A 22,194-nucleotide genomic window follows, 5' to 3' on the forward strand; every position below is an offset into this window, starting at 1 on the left:
CTCTGAAGAAAGAAATCAACCAAGATATTAGAAGATGGAATAATCCCCCAGGCTCATGGATTGTCGGGATTAAGATTGTAAAAATGGCAATCTTGCTGAAAGCAGTCTATAGAATCAATTCAATCCCCATCACAATTCCCACACAATTGTTCATAGAGTTAGGAAGACCAATTTTCAAATTCATTTGGAATAACAAAAAACCCAGGATAGGGAAAACTATTCTCAACAATAAAATAACTTCTAGGGGAATCATCACCAACCCTAACATCCAGCTGTGTTATAGAGCAATAATGACAAAACTGGTATTGGTCCAGAGACAGGCAGGTAGATCAATGGAATAGACATGAACCCATACACCTATAGTGACTTGATCCTTAACAAAGGAGCTAAAACCACTCAGTGGGGGAAAAAGACAGAATTTTCAACAAATGGTGCTGGTTCAACTGGAGGTGAGCGTGTAGAAAAACGCAAATTGATTCATTCTCATCTCCTTGAATATTTCTTTAAAGGCTTCTTGTCCATCTATTTGAGATTCCTATGTTGAGAAATCTCTGTTTATTTCTGTACTGAATATTTTATGTGAGTTGAGTTGTCAGTCTCCAACTTCTTGAGTTTTTTTTTTTAAATATATATATTTGGTATATTAGCCTTTGGTTGGTGAAGACTCTTTTTCAATACCTGGGCTGCTGGATTTCTTATTGACAGTATCCTTTGTCATATAAAAGCTTTGCAGTTTCATAAAGTCCCTTTAATCAATTGTCAATCTTAGAGCTTGAGCCAAAGGGCTCTGTTCAGTAATTTTTCTCTTATAACAAAGCATTCAAGGGTATTTACTACTTTCTCTTCTATGGGATTTACTTTATCCTGTTTTATTGTTGAGGTCCTTGGTCTCATTGGATTTGAATTTTGTGTCTGGCTATACTTATGAATCCTTTTTTATTCTTCTACATATAGATATCCAGTTCATCTAGCACCATTTGCTAAAGATGATTTCATTTTTCCAGTATATGTTTTTAGCTTCTTTATTGAATATCCATGCTGTGTGAGTTTATTTCTGGGTCTTCAAATAGATTCCATTGATCAACATGTATGTTTCTGTACCCATTCCATGTAGTTTTTAATCACTATTGCTCTTTAGTACAGCTTGAGATCAGGGATGGTAATTCTTTCTGAAGTTCTCTTACTGTTCACAGTTGTTTTGGCTATCCTGGGTTTTTGCTTTTCCATGTAAAGTTGAATATTAATATATCAAAGTCTATAAAATTTTGTTGGAATTTTGATGAGAATGGCACTGAATCTATAGATTGCTCTTAGTAAGATGACCATTTTCATTCTGTCAATCCTACCTATCCATGAACATGGAAGATCTTTCCATCTTCTGAAATCTTATTCAACTTCATTTTTCAGGAACTTGAAACTCTTATCATCCAGATCTATCAGTTACTTGATTATAGTTACACCAGGATATTTTGTATTATTTTTGGCTATTGTAAAAGGTGCTGTTTCTCTAATATTTTCTCTGCCTATTTATCATTTTTATAAAGGAGGACTACAAATTCCTTTGGGTTAATTTTGTATCCAGGCACTTTGCTGAATATTTTAACAGCTGTATGAGTTTTATGGTAGAATTTTTGGGGTCACATGTATAATTTCATATTATACAAATAGAGTAACACTTTGCTGCTTTCTACCAATTTTTATCCACTTAATCTCCTTTAACTGTCTATTGCTCTGGGTAGAACTGCAATGTTATATTTAGTAGGCAGTCGGCAGCCTTATCTTGCCTATGATTTTAATGAAAATGCTTCATTTCCCTCCTTGTAGTCTGATGCTAACTATTGGCTTTCTGTATATTGTTTTGATTATGTTTAGGTATGTGTCCTGTATCCCTGATTTCCCCAAATACCTGTAACATTAGGAAATGTTGTTAGATTTTATCAAAGGCTTTTCAATATCTAATGAGACAAACAAACAATTTTTTTAAAAATTGCAGTTTGTTTATATGGTGGATTACATCGATGGATTTTCATACACTGAACCATCCCTGCATTGGTGGGATGAACCCTACTTGATCGTAATGTTTTATGTCTTGATGAGTTACTGGATTGGGTTTTTATAGATGGATTTTCATACACTGAACCATCCTTGTTTTAGTGGGATGAAGCATTCTTGATATTAATATTTAATGTCTTGATGTGTTCCTGGATTTAGTTTTCATGTATTTTATTGTCTATTTTTAAATTAATGTTCATAGGAGAAATCAGCCTTGTTTCTTTTTTTTTTTTTTTGAGCCTTTGTGTGGTTTTGTTATCATGATGACTGCAGCTTCATAAAACGAGTTTGACAGTGTTCCTTCAGTTTCTATTTTCAGAATATTATTATGTCTGGTTTGAAAGTCTGGTAGAATTCTGTACTAAAACTATTTGGCCTTGTGCTTTTTTGATAGGGGGACTTCTATTGACTGCTTCTAATTCTTTAGGGATTATTGGGCTGTTTAAATAGTTTGCTTGATCTTCATTTAACTTTGGCATTGGTACCTGCTAGAAAATTATCCATTTCAGTAGATTTCAGTAAGATATTCCAGCTTTGTGAAGTACATGATTTTTAGTAAGACCTAATGAGTCTTGAGCTTTCCTCAGTGTCAGTTGTTATGTCTCCCTTTTCCTTCTTTTTTTTTTCTTTTTTTTTTTTTTGGAGCTGAGGACCGAACCCAGGGCCTTGCGGTTGCTAGGCAAGCGCTCTACCACTGAGCCAAATCCCCAACCCCTAGTGTCTCCCTTTTCATTACTGATTTTGTTTATTTGGGTACTGTCTCTGTGGTGGTTAGTTTGAATAAGGTTTTGTTCATCTTTTTGATTTCTCTAAGAACAAGCTCTTGGTATTGTCGATTCTTCAGATTGTTTTCTTTGTCTTTTACTGATTGATTTCAGCCCTGATTTTGATTATTTCCTGCCTTCTTATCTTCTTTGCTGTGCTTGCTTCTCCTCCTCCTCTTCCTCTCCCTTGTTTTTCTTTTGAGTAGAGCTTTAGGTTCTACCTGTAAAGCACTAATATGAGAATTTTCAAATTTTCTTAGTTACTTAGTAGTATAACTTTTTGGGCTTTGGAGTTGGTACTCTTAACTTTCCTCTATTCCTATTTTTCTTAGGCTAGGTCTTTACATGGTATTCAAGATTTCTTGGATGGTTTGAGTCAGTATTGTTCAGATTTAGCATGTTGTTTGACTGATGTATCAATTTCTTTTTTCATATAATAAATATAGAAACAATATTTTATTCCAATTCAAAGGTAGAGCCAGTAAATTGGTACTAATGGCCCCTGAACAAAATCTAATGAGATAACCCATCTTCTCTGCACTGTATGTTTGACTATTATATCAATTTCTTCTATCCTATCTTCGATTCCTGAGATATTCTCTTCCATTTCCTGTTTTCTGTTGGTGATGCTAACATCTGTCGTTTCTGTTCTCTTTCCTAGGTTTTCCATCTGTAGGATTTCCTCACTTTGTATTTTCTTTATTGCTTCTATTCCCACTTTTGGGTCTTTTGTATTTTTTTATCTTTATTAACTTGAGTATTTCTTATTTACATTTCGATTATTATTTCTCTTCCCGGTTTCCAGGCCAACATCCCCCTAACCCCTTCCCCTCCCCTTCTATATGGGCTTCCCCATATAGCTGGGTCCTCAGGTAATTCAATGTCCAGTTTTCTGAGGAACCTCCAGACTGATTACCAGAATGGTTTTAGCAGTTTGCAGTCCCACCAGCAATGGAGGAGTGTTCCTCTTTCTCCACATCCTCCTCAGCAATTGCTGTAAGCTGAGTTTTTGATCTTAGCCATTCTCACTGGTGTGAGGTGAAATCTCAGGGTTGTTTTGATTTGCATTTCCCTTATGACTAAAGATGTTGAACATTTCTTTAGGTGTTTCTCAGCCATTCAGCATTCCTCAGCTGTGAATTCTTTGTATAGCTCTGAACCCCATTTTTTAATAGGATTATTTGTCTCCCAGCGGTCTAACTTCTTGAGGTCTTTGAAAATTTTGGATATAAGTCCTCTATCTGTTGTAGGACTGGTAAAGATCTTTTCCCAATCTGTTGGTTACCGTTTTCTCCTAACCACAATGTCCTTTGCCTTACAGAAGCTTTGCAGTTTTATGAGATCCCATTTGTCGGTTCTTGATCTTAGAGCATAGGCCATTGGTGTTTTGTTCAGGAAATTTTCTCCAGTACCCATGTGTTCAAGATGCTTCCCTACCTTTTCTTCTATTAGTTTGAGTGTGTCTGGTTTGATGTGGAGGTCCTTGATCCACTTGGACTTAAGCTTTGTACAGGGTGATAAGCATGGATCGATCTGCATTCTTCTACATGCTGACCTCCAGTTGAACCAGCACAGTTTGCTGAAAATGCTATCTTTTTTCCATTGGATGGTTTTGGCTCCTTTGTCAAAAATCAAGTGCCCATAGGTGTGTGGGTTCATTTCTGGGTCTTCAATTCTGTTCCACTGGTCTGTCTGTCTCTGTACCAATACCATACAGTTTTTATCACTATTGCTGTGTAATACTGCTTGAGTTCAGGGTTAGTGATTCCCAAGGAAGTCCTTTTATTGTTGAGGATAGTTTTAGCTATCCTGGGTTTTTGTTATTCCAGATGAATTTGCAAACTGTTCTGTCAAACTCTCTGAAGAATTGGATTGGTATTTTGATGGGGATTGCATTGAATCTGTAGATCACTTTTGGTAAAATGGCCATTTTTACTATGTTAATCCTGCCAGTCCATGAGCATGGGAGATCTTTCCATCTTCTGAGGTCTTCTTCAATTTCTTTCTTCAGGGGCTTGACGTTCTTATCATACAGATCTTTTACTTGCTTGGTTAAAGTCACAACGAGATATTTTATATTATTTGGGACTATTATGAAGGGTGACGTTTCCCTAATTTCTTTCTCAGCTTGTTTCTGTTTTGTGTAGAGGAAGGCTACTGATTTATCTGAGTTAATTTTATACCTAGCCACTTTGTTGAATGTGTTTATCTGCTTTAGTAGTTCTCTGGTGGATCTTTTGGGATCGCTTAAATATACTACCGTATCATCTGCAAATAGCGATATTTTGACTTCTTCTTTTCTGATCTGTATCCCCTTGATCTCCTTTTGTTTTCTGATTGTTCTGGCTGGGACTTCAAGAACTATATTGAATAAGTATTTATAGTTTTATTTATTTCCTTCACCTGTGTATTTGAAATGACCTGTATGTTTTTAAGGAATTTATACATTTCCTCTTTAAAGACCTCTACCAGCCTTATAAGATTGGATTTAAAGTCCTTTTCTTGTGTTTCAGCTATGTTAGGATATCTGGGGCTTGCTGTAGTGGGGTAGTTGTACTTTGTAAGTTTCTTATTGCCCTGGCTCTTGTTGACTGTGTTCTTTTGTGGGTCTTAGACATCCGGATGGTTTTGATCCAAAATGTTCACGTAGTAGGTTTTGGGAGAAGGGTGAACATCAATGGTCTTGGGGTGGCAGGCCACTTATGAGTATCTTTGGGCTGTGTGATTCTGGACTTGCAGGTCTCTAGATTAGGAGCCTCAGGTCTGATGAAGTTGGGCAGAGAGGTGGCAGGAGGTTAGCGGTCTAATTGGATTGCTTGTTGCTGAGTGTAGCTTGGCTTGGCCCAAAGGGCTCAGGGAGAAGGGAATATGGGTGGAGAAAGGGAAGCATACCTGTAAGTTTCAGGAGTCTGATGGAAGTGAAGAAGTGCCCAGGAAGTGGTGGACCCCCTTGAATAGCAGGATTCTCAGGGCCACTTGCCTTGGTCCAGTTGGCTCAGAGAACAGGGAAGTTCATTGGGGGAAGGGAAGCTAACCTGTGAGGTTCAAGTATCTGAGGGAGATGTGGAGAAAAGCATCAGGAGAATGGAATTCCTCCTGGGATAGCCGGGTGCTTGAGCAGCTTGGCTTGGCCCAGAAATCTTGGCTAGCAGGGAAGATAGTTGGGAGAAGTGGAGCTTACTTGTATGGTTCAGGAGTTGGATGGAGGTTGAAGAGAGACAGCAGGAGAATCTAAAGTCATGCTGAGTCAACAATAACAATAGAAACATCATCATCATCATCAACAACAACAACAACAACAACAACAACAACAACAACAAAACAGTGAACAATTATCCCAGTGACTACCATGGAATCTGTAGCTTAGTATTCTCAGATAGTTGGAGTCTTCCCACGTACATCCAACTCATTTTAACTGCTTTGTTTGCTTCAAGACTATTCTGCATTGTAAAATGTTTCCTCCTAAAATATATCCAAAAACTTATTGTATATTTGAGGTTTAATTGTCTTCAAATGACTTAAAATATTTATAATTATATTATTACAGAAATTTAAAATCTATGATAATTTTCATTTCTTTTCTGGGAATAACTTGTTTTAGTAAACTTACAAAAACAAAACAAAGAGAAATGTCTAGCATATATATATATATACTTATATATATATATATGTATATGTGTGTGTGTGTGTGTGTGTGTGTGTGTGTGTGTGTAGTATCTCAAATGCCTTGTGGATGTTTCAGACTATGTTCATGTCACAGCATGTATTTGATATAGTTTCACTCATCTATGTGTAACCTAACTTGTAGTATAAAATGAATATTTCTAAAAGAGGGGCCAAATAAAGCCCACATTATTCAGTTATTATAATTTACTCCGTTTGCACTAGAATAACTCAATTTGCAGCATTGAAAACTGTGTTTTCATTCTTGAATTTACTGTAGTTTCATTTCAGGACAGAGCAAAAATTGAATTTTAACTTTCATAGTTATTCAAAAGCAGATATCATTGTTCAATAAAAATACCAGCAACTCTCATGTATGCTAATATGGGAAGCTTTGTGTTTGTTTTAAATACACAGTTCTCAAAATATTTTCAATTTTATTTATCTTTTGTGTCCTGGAAATACTCTCACATATCATCATTATTTATTGACTATCAACTATGTAAAGGAAATAGTTACTTTCAAAACTCTATAACATATAAAAGAATGGTGTGTTTCTACTATAAATTATATATTATTCAGATGACTGCTCTGGGATTCCTCCCAAGTGATTGATACTTCTGTTCTAACTTTCAGTCACTGAGGCCACTGAGCCTCATGTACTTTAGAGAGCTCAGTGTGCCATGTTTTTTTTTTTTTTTTGTTTTTTTTTTTTTGTTTTTTTTTACCTTAGAATTAGTTTCATAGGTATTTCAGGATGGTAAGATACACGTTGAATTTAAATTTATTTTAAAGAGTTTAAACCTTTGATTTGGTTTTCTGGGTGTCGCTACTTTGGCTGTGTATTTTTTTTCCGATTTTTTTTTATTAGATACATTTCTTCACTTACATTTCAAATGTTACTCCCTTTCCTGGTTTCCTGTCCATAAACTCCTATCCCCATCCTTCCCCCATATGGGTAGTCCCTCCATTCATCCTCTTTACTGTCTACCCACCCCCATATTCCCAACTGGGGGTTCAACCTTGGCAGAACCAAGGGCTTTGGCTGTTTGTACTTCTTTACATCATCTCTATGTCTGGAGGCCAGAAGATGGAGTAGTGGACCAAGGCAAGTTGCCATATGGGTACTTGGGTTTAAACTCATCTCCTTTGGTCGAGCCAGAGGTGCTATTTCTCACTATGCATTCTCTTCAGTGTGTGGAGATGGCACACATCTTTAACCCTGGGACTTGGAATGCAAAAATAAATAGATCTCTGTTGGTTTGAGAACTTCATGTTCAATAGAAGTGAGTTCAGGGACAGCAAGAACTACATAGAGAAACCTTGTCTTAAAAAATAACAATAAACAAATAATGAATGAATAAAAATTGAATGAGGAGGAAACAAAAAATATAAATACATGTTAAGTAAATAAATGTGATGATTTATGTTTGGTATGGGAATCATCTGTAATCTAATAATGGAACATTTCTCTCATTTATAGAGTTTAGAGCTATTGTTCAATCAAGAAACTTCATATCATAAACTAATGAGTTTCTGCATAAAGCAAACTGTGGATTAAGTTAATTTCTTCTTGAAATTAGTGCCATTTACATTTAATACACTGCTATTTACCAATATAACAGAATATTATGAAAACTGTATCATTAAGTGAATTCTAAATTATCTTTTATATTAAAATATCACCTTTCTAGGATTTTCATAGAAGTTGTGTTTCCATCAATGCACCTTGGCTAAATTTAAATTTTACATTGTTTTACAAGCATCAAATGCTTTATAAATTCTATGTGGTTCCAAGATCAAAGGTCTTCATCAAAAAATCATGATAAATTAGATATTGACAAATTTTGTCATCATTGTACCAGATACAGATATGATGACTCAAAAAATAGATCGCTATATTTTCAGCACAATTGAATATGGTGCATATCTAAATGAAAGAAATCTATGCTAATAAATAAATCAAATACTCTGGCAAAGTATTTCATATTTCTTTTAGAACAGTGGTTCTTAAACAGAGATGATACTGCTTTGGTACTTTTTACTTAAGAATGTAAATTGATGTTTGTATAGTATAATAATGAATTAAACATACACAGTGGAAGAGATGAATTAAAACGAAGACAATGGATCTATTACAAAATTCAACCCTACAAAATTGTTTTTTTTGAATATCTGTTTTTCTGGTATCATCATTGTTATTTTATGTGACATTTAATTTTGGAAAATCTTGGTATCCTACAGTGCACAGGATAATTTCACACAACAAAGATTTCTCTTAGTTAAAATGTTGAAAAATAAAGATGCCCTTTGGAAACAGAATATTAATAACAAGATAATAGTCATGCTATTTTTCAACATTTTTCGTATGAATACAAATGCTAGACTACAATTTAAGAGATAAAGCAGTAGTAATTTAGAAAAGTGGTAGATTAAAATAGGCCTTGTTTATTTAAATAACTTTTTTATAGATTATGGAAGTAAATTTCTGTGATGAATGTAGTTAGGTGAGAAATATGGTGCCTATAGAAGGCAATTCATCTTCAAATAATCTTAATAAAATAAGTAAGGTGTCAATCTTGCACTTTGAACATGAGACTCACTTATCAGATAATATAGGGAGAGTTGAGCCTCACATCACCTGCTTGAAGAATTAAATTGGTATGTTACTTTTCATGAATTTTATTGATATTTTATGGGTTAGTACACTAAGTAGTTTTTTTTTTTTTGGTTCTTTTTTTCGGAGCTGGGGACCAAACCCAGGGCCTTGCGCTTCCTAGGTAAGCGCTCTACCACTGAGCTAAATCCCCAGCCCCAGTAGTTTTAAAGTAGAAAAATTGTTCATACGTATCTGTAATAACTCAAAAAAGTACAAGAAATTTTGAACCATGACTTGGTCCTTTTACTTTCCAATTGGGAGTTTTAGAGATGTTTGTTTACACCACCAATTTTCAGAACTTCATATACAAACAGAAACTCATGTTTCTAAATGTCTATGCAAGGTGTTTCAGGTGCTCTAGACCATCAATACATATCAAACATTACAATGTAACAGGTCACTTTTTTATAATTATTGTTGCTAATATTTTTAGAAAATTACACTCAATTTTGCCTATTTAATTAATGCTCTATGTCCCTGTGCTATACAAATAACAAGCACTATGCAAACAAATAAATTTAATTATGTTATTTTATAGTTTTAAAATGAGATTAACAATAACTTCCAATTTCAATAAATGTTTGTATAATACATTACATTTAAGGAACAAACATACAAAGGAATAGCAGGTAATGTGATCGATTTCATATGAAAAATCTGTGCTAAGAACTGGATTAAAAAGGATAGCATTGGTGTCAAAATTCAATTGAAAATCTTCAATTAAAGAATACACCAAAGAAAATTTGGTAGGATGTAACTGTTTTGGTCTTTTAACATTCTGGAATTGTATTTAATTTTTGGCTCTTTTAGTTCTGTATCCTGGATAGGACCATCAAATATTTGAAGCAGCATTTACTTGTAAAATCATGTGATGGCATAGTTTTAAAGTAGCTTTAAGATATTTTGGGCATTATGCTTGTGTACTTTAATAAATTACTTCCAGTTTCTTTCTTTAATACAAAATGGGAGTGCAAATAATATGTCCTAGTTGGGGTTAAAATCTGTGAGGTTCATTAGAGAGTGATTTCTTTACTACAAATATATTGTGGTAGCATTTAGTGAGGAAAGAAGTGAGTCTTTATCAAGTGTTTATTATTTGCTCCAGAAATAATGAAAGTATGACTTTTGGCCTTCTACGATGCATCTATGAATTTTATTTTACTTGAATATATGTCCCAAGTTTTGTCAATAAGACAAATTTGAGATATTTACTTATATATCTTAAATATTCCATATATTAAATCTTCTGGCTGTGTTAGTGCAACACAGAAATCAATATTTCTACAACAAAGTAAATATCAATATTTGCTAAGTTAAGAACAGTGCACTAATCCTGAAAAGACTGTTAAATCCCACCTGATCAAAATTCCTGCCCGTTCAGTAACCAGTCAGTTAAATAGTTACTCTTACCTGATATTATTCTCTTTTCCTGGAATGATAGTTATGCAAATATACACATTATTTTTACTTGGGGGTTTGCAGCTGATATCTTATAATTTCCTATAATTGAGGGTGACTTTCAACTTAGTATCCAAAGAAATTTTAAAAAGGTGTGGCTTTCAGGGAAGTAATGACCATGTTTTGTAACCATTGTTTATCTTTTCTTTATGTTTTAAACAGGTAACCCATCATTAACTAGCAAAGTTAATATATTAATTAATGTCCTAGATGTCAATGAATTTCCGCCAGAAATATCTGTGCCATATGAGACAGCTGTGTGTGAAAATGCCAAACCAGGACAGGTATGTTTTCTATATTGCTAAGCAAGTGCATATAATGTCCCCTTTATGTTATGCTTTAGGTTTAAGTCCAGACATGAGCACATATGCTTATATTTTCTTGCTTAAGATATCTTCATAAAATTAATTAGAAATGATGCCAGGCTCATATACCTCACCCCTACTCTGGAAAAAAAATACATGTTTAGAATCTCATGTATACACAACTGGCCTCGAACTTACTAAGTAGTTCAGAATGACTTTGAGGTTCTAATGCTCTTGCTTCCATTCTGTGTTATTAGATGTATATCATGTATCACCATGCTTAATATGTGAGGTAATGAAAATCATATTTTGGGCTTTGTGCATGCTAGGCACCCACCCTTTCAAGTAAATTATATCCGTAGATTTTAAATAGGTTTGATTTAAATGATGCTGGTTAAGCATCAATTTGAAACAAAAACACACCTAAAAAGTTAACAACTGTATAATGATTATTAAATAATACAGAACATTTAAGGATAAAATAGGATGACTTAACATTGCTATAAGTCTGAGTATAGTAAATTTTATTTTTTAGAGACTAAATATATTAGGCTTCTTAAGGAGAACCAGATAGTTAAAATGATTATATTTGTATGTGAAATTTAATAGAATATCTTCTAGGTTATGGTCCAGATAGTCCAACAATGGCCGCCTACAAATGGAACATTTGAGAATATAGTAGTTGTTCAGTCCATAAGGCTGGGTGTCTCCGTTCAACTTCATTCTATATAGAAAACCCGAAGAAGTAGGATCTACTTCCAGTGAGGTAATTAACTTCCAAACGAGAACAAGGGCAAGCAGGCAGGGATCAATAGTTTCCTCATCTACTCAAGGAAAAGTCGATAACCCAAGTCTTGAGAAGGTAAAAGGTAAATATAATCAGCTGAGTTCAAAGATTTGGACTATCTAGGTTGCCCAGTTTCTAGTTATTAAGAACAAGTCTGCTGTGAGCATAGTGGAGACCATGTCCCTGTGATAAGGTGGAGAACTTTCTGGGAATATGCCCAGGAGCATTAGAGCTGGGTCTTCATTGGACTATTTGTTTGTTTGTTTGTTTGTTTCTGAGGCTGCCAGCAGAAGGTATAGCCCAGATTGAAGGAGGATTTTCCCTCTGCAAAAGATGCAGATTTAGGTTAGGATTTCACTTCCCAAATAATTCAGTCAAAATATGACCTTACAGATGTAGGTAGATAGTATTGTTTTAATTAATACCATATATAGTCAAAGTGACAATCAAGAAGAGCAATTACAGTCCTTAAGGTGACACTTCATTATATTGCTCCTTTAAATGTTATATAATAGAAATGTAACCAATTATGAGACAAATAAATAAACTCTGTGGCATGAATTCCTGTTGAGGAAGTAGACTGAAATTCCTATTAAACATTATTTTTTAAATTTTACATGCCACCCCAGCACTAATATCTCTCTATTCATCTATCTATCTATCTATCTATCTATCTATCTATCTATCTATCTATCTATCTATCTATCTACCAGCAATCTACCCAGCATTTACCTATGTGTAATCTATCTTTCATATGTGTCTATGTGCTTGTATCTATGTAGTAAAGTAGATCACTGTCATGGGATTGGATTATAACCAGGAATCATATAACAAAAAAAAAATAGTATTTGAATCATATTTTTAAAGTCTCTTTATATGTATTTTATACCCCAAGACAAGAATCTTGTGTGGAATTTCTATGCTGTTACTTCGCTCAATCCTATTTATTTTGTATGCTTGGCCCGATTCCACATTCTTGACTGCCCCTACCCCCATACTTCCTAACATATTTTCTGGCATAGAGTTCTTAGATATTCTATCTATTATGCCTTCTAATTTGTTGATCTATGAAGTCAAATGCCATTTTTTTTACAGGAAAGACGTCCAAAATTACTTTTAGTTTAAATTTGAAGGGCAAAATGCTCAAGTATTTACATTTCACAATGATATACAACTTCTCAGGGCAACATGGAAGACATTTTGAAATAGAGATATGAGTATTTTTCCTGTCCAATTAGTATTGAAACACATATTATATTATTCAAAATAACAGGGGTGTAGGTATCAACACAAATGAGTAGGTCATGCTAGCTTCATTTTTATTGTTTTAATATATCTATTGTCACAAGTGTACTAGTTCTTTAATTTTGCTTTTAGAAGGACACATAGATAATAAAATGCCTTGTTTCTAGTAAGAATTTCTTATTTAGTCTATAAAGCATTTACCTCACTTAATGTAACATGCAAGCAAGTGCCTTTTAATTTTATTTTGCTAGAATTTTCAATACTGGTAAGCTTTGTGGTTACACAGATATTGATTTCAAATTAGCCTATGTCCTCTGATTGTAGTTGGCATTATTACTTGTAAATGCTCAGAGAATTGCTTACAAAAGGTATTGTAAAAAATTGGGTCACTAGTATTGATTCAAAATTGTCCTCTCTGTTTATTTGCATTCATTATTAAATAAACGTTTTAGCCTGATGTATAAGGTTCCTTGTGAAATTGATGACTGACTTCAAGTTTAATCTCAACTTTGCTTCAGATCATTCAGATAGTCGGTGCTATAGACCGAGATCTCTCACCTGCTGGGCAGCAATTCTCCTTTAGATTAGCACCAGAAGCTGTCATCAAACCAAATTTTACAGTTCATGACTTCAGAAGTAAGTATGTCCACTTACAGATTTGCCTTTTATGTAGTTTGTCAAAGAACATAGGGGGAGGAACCAATGCCTTTCCTAAAAGCAGTTTCCAAAAACATAGAAAACTATATATAAGAAATACAAAAATTTCAAAGAGTAGCAAAATAATTATTGTATGATGATCATCAGGTAAAATAGTTTACTTTTTTTTTTATTAACTTGAGTATTTCTTATATACATTTTGAGTGTTATTCCCTTTCCCAGTTTCCGGGCAAAAATTCCCCTCCCCCCTCCCCCATACCCTTCCTTATGGGTATTCCCCTCCCAACCCTCCCCCCATTGCCGCCCTCCCCCCAACAGTCTTGTTCACTGGGGGTTCAGTCTTAGCAGGACCCAGGGCTTCCCCTTCCACTGGTGCTCTTACTAAGATGTTCATTGATACCTATGTGGTCAGAGTCCAGGGTCAGTCCATGTATAGTCTTTAGGTAGTGGCTTAGTCCCTGGAAGCTCTGGTTGCTTGGCATTGTTGTACATATGGGGTCTCGAGCCCCTTCAAGCTCTTCCAGTTCTTTCTCTGATTCCTTCAACGGGGGTCCTATCTCAGTTCAGTGGTTTGCTGCTGGCATTCTCCTCTGTATTTGCTGTATTCTGGCTGTGTCTCTCAGGAGCGATCTACATCCGGCTCCTGTCGGTCTGCACTTCTTTGCTTCATCCATCTTGTCTAATTGGGTGGCTGTATATGTATGGGCCACATGTGGGGCAGGCACTGATTGGGTGTTACTTCAGTCTCTGTTTTAATCTTTGCCTCTCTCTTCCCTGCCAAGGGTATTCTTGTTCCCCTTTTAAAGAAGGCGTGAAACATTCACATTTTGATCATGCGTCTCGAGTTTCATTTGTTCTGGGCATCTAGGGTAATTCAAGCATTTGGGCTAATAGCCACTTATCAATGAGTGCATACCATGTATGTCTTTCTGTGCTTGGGTTAGCTCACTAAGAATGATATTTTCCAGTTCCAACCATTTGCCTACGAATTTCATAAAGCCGTTGTTTTTGATAGCTGAGTAATATTCCATTGTGTAGATGTACCACATTTTCTGTATCCATTCCTCTGTTGAAGGGCATCTGGGTTCTTTCCAGCTTCTGGCTATTATAAATAAGGCTGTGATGAACATAGTGGAGCACGTGTCTTTTTTATATGTTGGGGCATCTTTTGGGTATATGCCCAAAAGAGGTATAGCTGGATCCTCAGGCAGTTCAATGTCCAATTTTCTGAGGAACCTCCAGACTGATTTCCAGAATGGTTGTACCAGTCTGCAATCCCACCAACAATGGAGGAGTATTCCTCTTTCTTCGCATCCTCGCCAGCATCTGCTGTCACCTGAGTTTTTGATCTTAGCCATTCTCACTGGTGTGAGGTGAAATCTCAGGGTTGTTTTGATTTGCATTTCCCTTATGACTAAAGATGTTGAACATTTCTTTAGGTGTTTCTCAGCCATTCGGCATTCCTCAGCTGTGAATTCTTTGTTTAGCTCTGAACCCCATTTTTAATAGGGTTATTTGTCTCCCTGCGGTCTAACTTCTTGAGTTCTTTGTATATTTTAGATATAAGGCCTCTATCTGTTGTAGGATTGGTAAAGATCTTTTCCCAATCTGTTGGTTGCCGTTTTGTCCTAACCACAGTGTTCTTTGCCTTACAGAAGCTCGGCAGTTTTATGAGATCCCATTTGTTGATTCTTGATCTTAGAGCATAAGCCATTGGTGTTTTGTTCAGGAAATTTTTTCCAGTACCCATGTGTTCCAGATGCTTCCCTAGTTTTTCTTCTATTAGTTTGAGTGTGTCTGGTTTGATGTGGAGGTCCTTGATCCACTTGGACTTAAGCTTTGTACAGGGTGATAAGCATGGATCGATCTGCATTGTTCTACATATTGACCTCCAGTTGAACCAGCACCATTTGCTGAAAATCCTATCTTTTTTACACTGGATGGTTTTGGCTCCTTTGTCAAAAATCAAGTGCCCATAGGTGTGTGGGTTCATTTATGGGTCTTCAATTCTATTCCATTGGTCTATCTGTCTGTCTCTGTACCAATACCATGCAGTTTTTATCACTATTGCTCTGTAATACTTCTTGAGTTCAGGGATAGTGATTCCCCCTGATGTCCTTTATTGTTGGGGATAGTTTTAGATATCCTGGGTTTTTTGTTATTCCAGATGAATTTGCAAGTTGTTCTGTCTAACTCTTTGGAGAATTGGATTGGTATTTTGATGGGGATTGCATTGAATCTGTAGATCACTTTTGTTAACATGGCCATTTTTACTATATTGATCCTGCCAATCCATGAGCATGGGGGATCTTTCCATCTTCTAAGGTCTTCTTCAATTTCTTTCTTCAGTGTCTTGAAGTTCTTATTGTACAGATCTTTTACTTTCTTGGTTAAAGTCACACCGAGGTACTTTATATTATTTGGGTCTATTATGAAGGGTGTCGTTTCCCTAATTTCTTCCTCGGCTTGTTTCTCTTTTGTGTAGAGGAAGGCTACTGATTTATTTGAGTTAATTTTATACCCAGCCACTTTGCTGAAGTTGTTTATCAGCTTTAGTAGTTCTCTGGTGTAACTTTTGGGATCACTTAAATATACTATCATATCATCTGCAAATAGTGATATTTTGACTTCTTCTTTTCCGATCTGTATCCCCTTGACCTCCTTTGGTTGTCTGATTTCTCTGGCTAGAACTTCAAGAACTATATTGAATAAGTAGGGAGAGAGTGGGCAGCCTTGTCTAGTCCCTGATTTTAGTGGGATTGCTTCAAGTTTCTCTCCAATTAGTTTAATGTTAGCAACTGGTTTGCTGTATATGGCTTTTACTATGTTTAGGTATGGGCCTTGAATTCCTATTCTTTCCAGGACTTTTATCCTGAAGGGGTGTTGAATTTTGTCAAATGCTTTCTCAGCATCTGGATAATATTGGTATGAGGTCTTCTATGAAGTTCTGATAGAATTCTGGACACCGTCTGGACCTGGGCTCTTTTTGGTTGGGAGACCTTTAATGACTGCTCTATTTCCTTAGGAGTTATGGGGTTGTTTAACTGGTTTATCTGTTCCTGATTTAACTTCGGTACCTGGTATCTGTCTAGGAAATTGTCCATTTCCTGCCGATTTTCAAGTTTTGTTGAATATAGGCTTTTATAGTAAGATCTGTTGATTTATTTAATTTCCTCTGAATCTGTAGTTATGTCTCCCTTTTCACTTCTGATTTTATTAATTTGGACGCACTCTCTGTGTCCTCTCGTTAGTCTGGCTAAGGGTTTATCTATCTTGTTGATTTTCTCAAAGAACCAACTTTTGGTTCTGTTGATACTTTCTATGGTCCTTTTTGTTTCTACTTGGTTGATTTCAGCTCTGAGTTTGATTATTTCCTGCCTTCTACTCCTCCTGGGTGTATTTGCTTCTTTTTGTTCTAGAGCTTTTAGGTGTGCTGTCAAGCTGCTGACATATGCTCTTTCCTGTTTCTTTCTGCAGGCACGCAGCGCTATGAATTTTCCTTTTAGCACAGCTTTCATTGTGTCCCATAAGTTTGGGTATGTTGTACCTTCATTTTCATTAAATTCTAAAAAGTTTTTTACTTCTTTCTTTATTTCTTCCTTGGCTAGGTTATCATTGAGTAGAGCATTGTTCAATTTCCACGTATATGTGGGCATTCATCCCTTATTGTTATTGAAGACCAGTTTTAGGCCGTGGTGGTCCGATAGCACGCATGGGATTATTTCTAACTTTCTGTACCTGTTGAGGCTCGTTTTTTGACCAATTATATGGTCAATTTTGGAGAAAGTACCATGAGGAGCTGAGAAGAAGGTATATCCTTTTGCTTTAGGATAGAATGTTCTATAAATATCCGTTAAGTCCATTTGGCTCATGACTTCTCTTAGTCTGTCTATGTCTCTGTTTAATTTCTGTTTCCATGATCTGTCCATTGATGAGAGTGGGGTGTTGAAATCTCCCACTATTATTGTGTGAGGTGCAATGTGTGTTTTAATTTTTAGCAAGGTTTCTTTTACGTATGTAGGTGCCCTTGTATTTGGGGCATAGATATTTAGGATTGAGAGTTCACCTTGGTGGATTTTTCCTTTGATGAATATGATGTGTCCTTCCTTATCTTTTTTTATGACTTTTAGTTGAAAATTGATTTTATCTGATATTAGAATGGCAACTCCAGCTTGCTTCTTCTGACCATGGGCTTGGAAAGTTGTTTTCCAGCCTTTCACTCTGTGGTAGTGTCTGTCTTTGTCTCTGAGGTGTGTTTCCTGTAGGCAGCAGAATGCAGGGTCCTCGTTGCATATCCAGTTTGTTAATCTATGTCTTTTTATTGGGGAGGTGAGGCCATTGATGTTGAGAGATATTAAGGAATAGTGATTATTGTTTCCTGTCATATTCATATTTGGATGTGAGGTTATGTTTGTGTGCTTTTCTTCTCATTGTTTTGTTGCCTAGACGATTAGTTTCTTTCTTCTTCTAGGGTGTAGCTTGCCTCCTTGTGTTGGGCTTTTCCATTTATTATCCTCTGTAGCTCTGGATTTGTAGAAATATATTGTGTAAATTTGGTTTTTTCAAGGAATATCTTGGTTTCTCCATCTATGTTAATTGAGAGTTTTGCAGGATACAGTAACCTGGGCTGGCATTTGTGTTCTCTTAGGGTCTGTATGACATCTGTCCAGGATCTTCTGGCCTTCATAGTTTCTGGCGAAAAGTCTGGTGTGATTCTGATAGCTCTGCCTTTATATGTTACTTGACTCTTCTCCCTTACTGCTTTCAATATTCTTTCTTTATTTTGTGCGTTTGGTGTTTTAACTATTATGTGACGGGAGGTGTTTCTTTTCTGGTCCAATCTATTTGGAGTTCTGTAGGCTTCCTGTATGCCTATGGGAATCTCTTTTTTTAGGTTAGGGAAGTTTTCTTCTATGATTTTGTTGAAGATATTTACTGGTCCTTTGAGCTGGGAGTGTTCACTCTCTTCTATACCTATTATCCTTTGGTTTGATCTTCTCATTGAGTCCTAGATTTCCTGTATGTTTTGGACCAGTAGCTTTTTCTGCTTTACATTATCTTTGACAGTTGATTCAATGATTTCTATGGAATCTTCTCCTCCTGAGATTCTCTCTTCCATCTCCTGTATTCTGTTGGTGAAGCTTGTATCTACAGCTCCTTGTCTCTTCTTTTGGTTTTCTATATCCAGGGTTGTTTCCATGTGTTCTTTCTTGATTGCTTCTATTTCTATTTTTAATTCCTTCAACTGTTTGATTGTGTTTTCCTGGAATTCTTTCAGGGATTTTTGTGACTCCTCTGTATGGGCTTCTCCTTGTTTATTTATGATTTCCTGGAATTCTTTCAGGGATTTTTGTGACTCCTCTCTATGGGCTTCTACTTGTTTAATTATGTTTTCCTAGAATTCTTTCAGGCATTTTTGTGATTCCTCTCTGTAGGCTTCTACTTGTTCTCTAAGGGAGTTCTTCACGTCTTTCTTGAAGTCCTCCAGCATCATGATCAAATATGATTTTCAAACTAGATCTTGCTGTTCTGGTGTGTTTGGATATTCCATGTTTGTTTTGGTGGGATAATTGGGCTCCGATGTTGCCATGTACTCTTGGTTTCTGTTGCTTGGGTTCCTGCGTTTGCCTCTCGCCATCAGATTATCTCTAGTATTACTTTGTTCTGCTATTTCTGACAGTGGCTAGACTGCCCTATAAGCCTGTGTGTCAGGAGTGCTGTAGACCTGTTTTCCTGTTTTCTTTCAGCCAGTTATGGGAACAGAGTGTTCTGCTTTCAGGCGTGTAGTTTTTCCTCTCTACAGGTCTTCAGCTGTTCCTGTGGGCCTGTGTCTTGAGTTCACCAGGCAGCTTTCTTGCAGCAGAAAAGTTGGTCTTACCTGTGGTCCAGATGCTCAAGTTTGCTCGCGGGGTGCTGCCCAAGAGCTCTCCGCGGCAGCAGCAACCAGGAAGATCTGTGCTGCCGTTTCCGATAGCTTCAGTGCACCAGGGTTCCAGATGGCATTTGGTGTTTTCCTCTGGCGTCCGAGATGTGTATGCAGAGTGCAGTCTCTTCTGGTTTCCCAGGCGTGTCTGCCTCTCTGAAGGTTTAGCTCTCCCTCCCACAGTATTTGCGTGCAGAGAACTGTTTATCCGGTCTGTTTCCTTCAGGTTCCAGCAGAGTCTCAGAGGCAGAGGTCCTGCCGCTCCTGGGCCCTCCCCCACGGGAACCCAGAGGCCTTATACAGTTTCCTCTTGGGCCAGGGATGTGGGCAGGGGTGGGCAGTGTTGGTGGTCTCTTCTGCTCTGCAGCCTCAGGAGTGCCCACCTGACCAGGCGGTCGGGTCTCTCTCCCACAGTGTCTGTATAAGTTGAATTCTATTTTCTATTATTGAAGCTTGCTCTGCTTGAAGAGATAAGACATACACAAACAAAACTCTGATATGAATCTCTGGTCCCGAGGCTCAAGTTCGCTAGTGGGGTGCTGCCCACGGGCTCTCTGCAGCGGCAGCAACCAGGAAGATATGCACCGCCCCTTCCGGGAGCTTCAGTGCACCAGGGTTCCAAATGGCCTTTGGTGTTTTCCTCTGGCGTCCGAGATGTGTGTGCAGAGAGCAGTCTCTTCTGGTTTCCCAGGCTTGTCTACCTCTCTGAAGGTTTAGCTCTCCCTCCCACGGGATTTGGGTGCAGAGAACTGTTTATCCGGTCTGTTTCCTCAGGTTCCGGTGGTGTCTCAGGCAGGGGTCCTGCCGCTCTGGGCCCTCCCCCACGGGAGCCCAGAGGCCTTATACAGTTTCCTCTTGGGCCAGGGATGTGGGCAGGGGTGGGCAGTGTTGGTGGTCTCTTCTGCTCTGCAGCCTCAGGAGTCCCCACCTGACCAGGCGGTTGGGTCTCTCTCTCACGGGTTCTGGGAGCAGAGAGCTGCTGCAGGCCGGGATCGGCGGGTGTGGACTTCCGGTAAACACAGGACGTGCCCGGTCCTAGAGGAATTCTGCCTCCGTGTGTCCCGAGCTCACCAGGCAGCTTTCTTGCAGCAGAAAAGTTGGTCTTACCTGTGGTCCCGAGACTCAAGTTCGCTCGTGGGGTGCTGCCAACGGGCTCTCTGTAGTGGCAGCAACCAGGACTATTTTACTTTTATTATAAAAGGGCCAGGATTTAAAGACTCAAGCAAATAAAAATCTTTCTGGAAATTGAGTGCCTCTTTGTTTTGAATATAGCAGAGTAACAGTAGGCACATTTCTTATAAATGCAAATTAATTCTATGTTCATTTTTTTATTTGAGCAACAAACAGTGAAATTTTATGAATTGGGCAGTTGAATTAGAATAAACAGGATTTTATTCTCATTCCACTATTCCAATGGCTACAGCTGACACAGTTATACTAAATAATGACAGCCTAAGAGCATCTGTATTGAGAGCATATGCAAAGCCTTTAAGGCAATGCCTAAAGTGTTTCTGTAAAGATAATTGTACCTACAACTGCTGCCAATCTTTCTCTCATGTGACTTCCACAATAATATTCTACCATCTACAGTATTATGTCTAGTATTACTATATCTGCTTATATTACAAGTCAGCCCAGAAACATATATTGGATTAAAAGTACAGGTGTTTCTCTTAATTTAATAATCTCTTCCCCAAAGGGAAAAGACATGATTAATGACTACAAAGGATGTATTACCCTTATCAAATGCAAAGCTCAATTTATCCTGGCATAAGTCTGAGCAGAAAATCCACATTAACTTCAATTGAAGAAATCACTTAACAAATTTTTACATGGCTTTTCAAATGTATTAAGCACTTTGTTACAAGTAAAGACTGAGTGCTTGTCTGGATATACATTTCTATCATCACAAACTTAAAAATGTAAGGCAAATAAGTCACATTTATATTAGGTCTTACAAACATAGTTCTGCACATTGTACGTCATTCAATTCTATGTACCTATATAATGTATAATAAGTATTAAACATCCGATATATTTGATAGAAAACTGAAGTACTAATGAGCTTTTTTAAATTTTTTTTATTAACTTGAGTATTTATTTACATTTCGAGTGTTACTCACTTTCCCGGTTTCCAGGCAACATCCCCCATCCCCTCCCCTCCCCTTCCTTATGGGTGTTCCCCTCCCCATCCTTCCCCCATTGCCGCCCTCCCCCGAAAAATCACGTTCACTGGGGGTTCAGTGTTAGCAGGACCCAGGGCTTCCCCTTACACTGGTGATCTTACTAGGATATTCATTGCTAACTATGAGGTCAGAGTCCAGGGTCAGTCCATGTATAGTCTTTAGGTCGTAGCTTAGTCCCTGGAAGCTCTGGTTGCTTGGCATTGTTGTACATATGGGGTCTCGAGCCCCTTCAAGCTCTTCCAGTTCTTTCTCTGATTCCTTCAACGGGGGTCCTGTTCTCAGTTCAGTGGATTGCTACTGGCATTCACCACTGTATTTGCTGTATTCTGTCTGTGTCTCTCAGGAGAGATCTACATCCAGCTCCTGTCTGCCTGCACTTCTTTGCTTCATCCATCTTGTCTAATTGGGTGGCTGTATATGTATGGGCCACATGTGGGGCAGGCAGTGAATGGGTGTTCCTTCTGTCTCTGTCTTAATCTTTGCCTCTCTATTCCC

General features: G+C 37.2%; 1 protein-coding gene across 2 annotated transcripts in view; it reads left to right on the forward strand.

The window, feature by feature from the left end:
• Positions 1 to 22,194, forward strand: part of Cdh12 (cadherin 12) — a 1,210,919-nt gene that overhangs the window by 1,173,375 nt on the left and 15,350 nt on the right. For both annotated transcript variants that reach the window (XM_087621288.1, NM_001427475.1), the window contains 2 exon segments: positions 10,759 to 10,880; positions 13,452 to 13,569. In XM_087621288.1, coding sequence (XP_087477414.1) covers positions 10,759 to 10,880; positions 13,452 to 13,569 — 240 coding nt within the window.

The sequence above is a fragment of the Rattus norvegicus genome, chromosome 2 (genome assembly GCF_021556685.1).
Source record: "Rattus norvegicus strain SHRSP/BbbUtx chromosome 2, alternate assembly SHRSP_T2T, whole genome shotgun sequence".
NCBI lineage: Eukaryota > Metazoa > Chordata > Mammalia > Rodentia > Muridae > Rattus > Rattus norvegicus.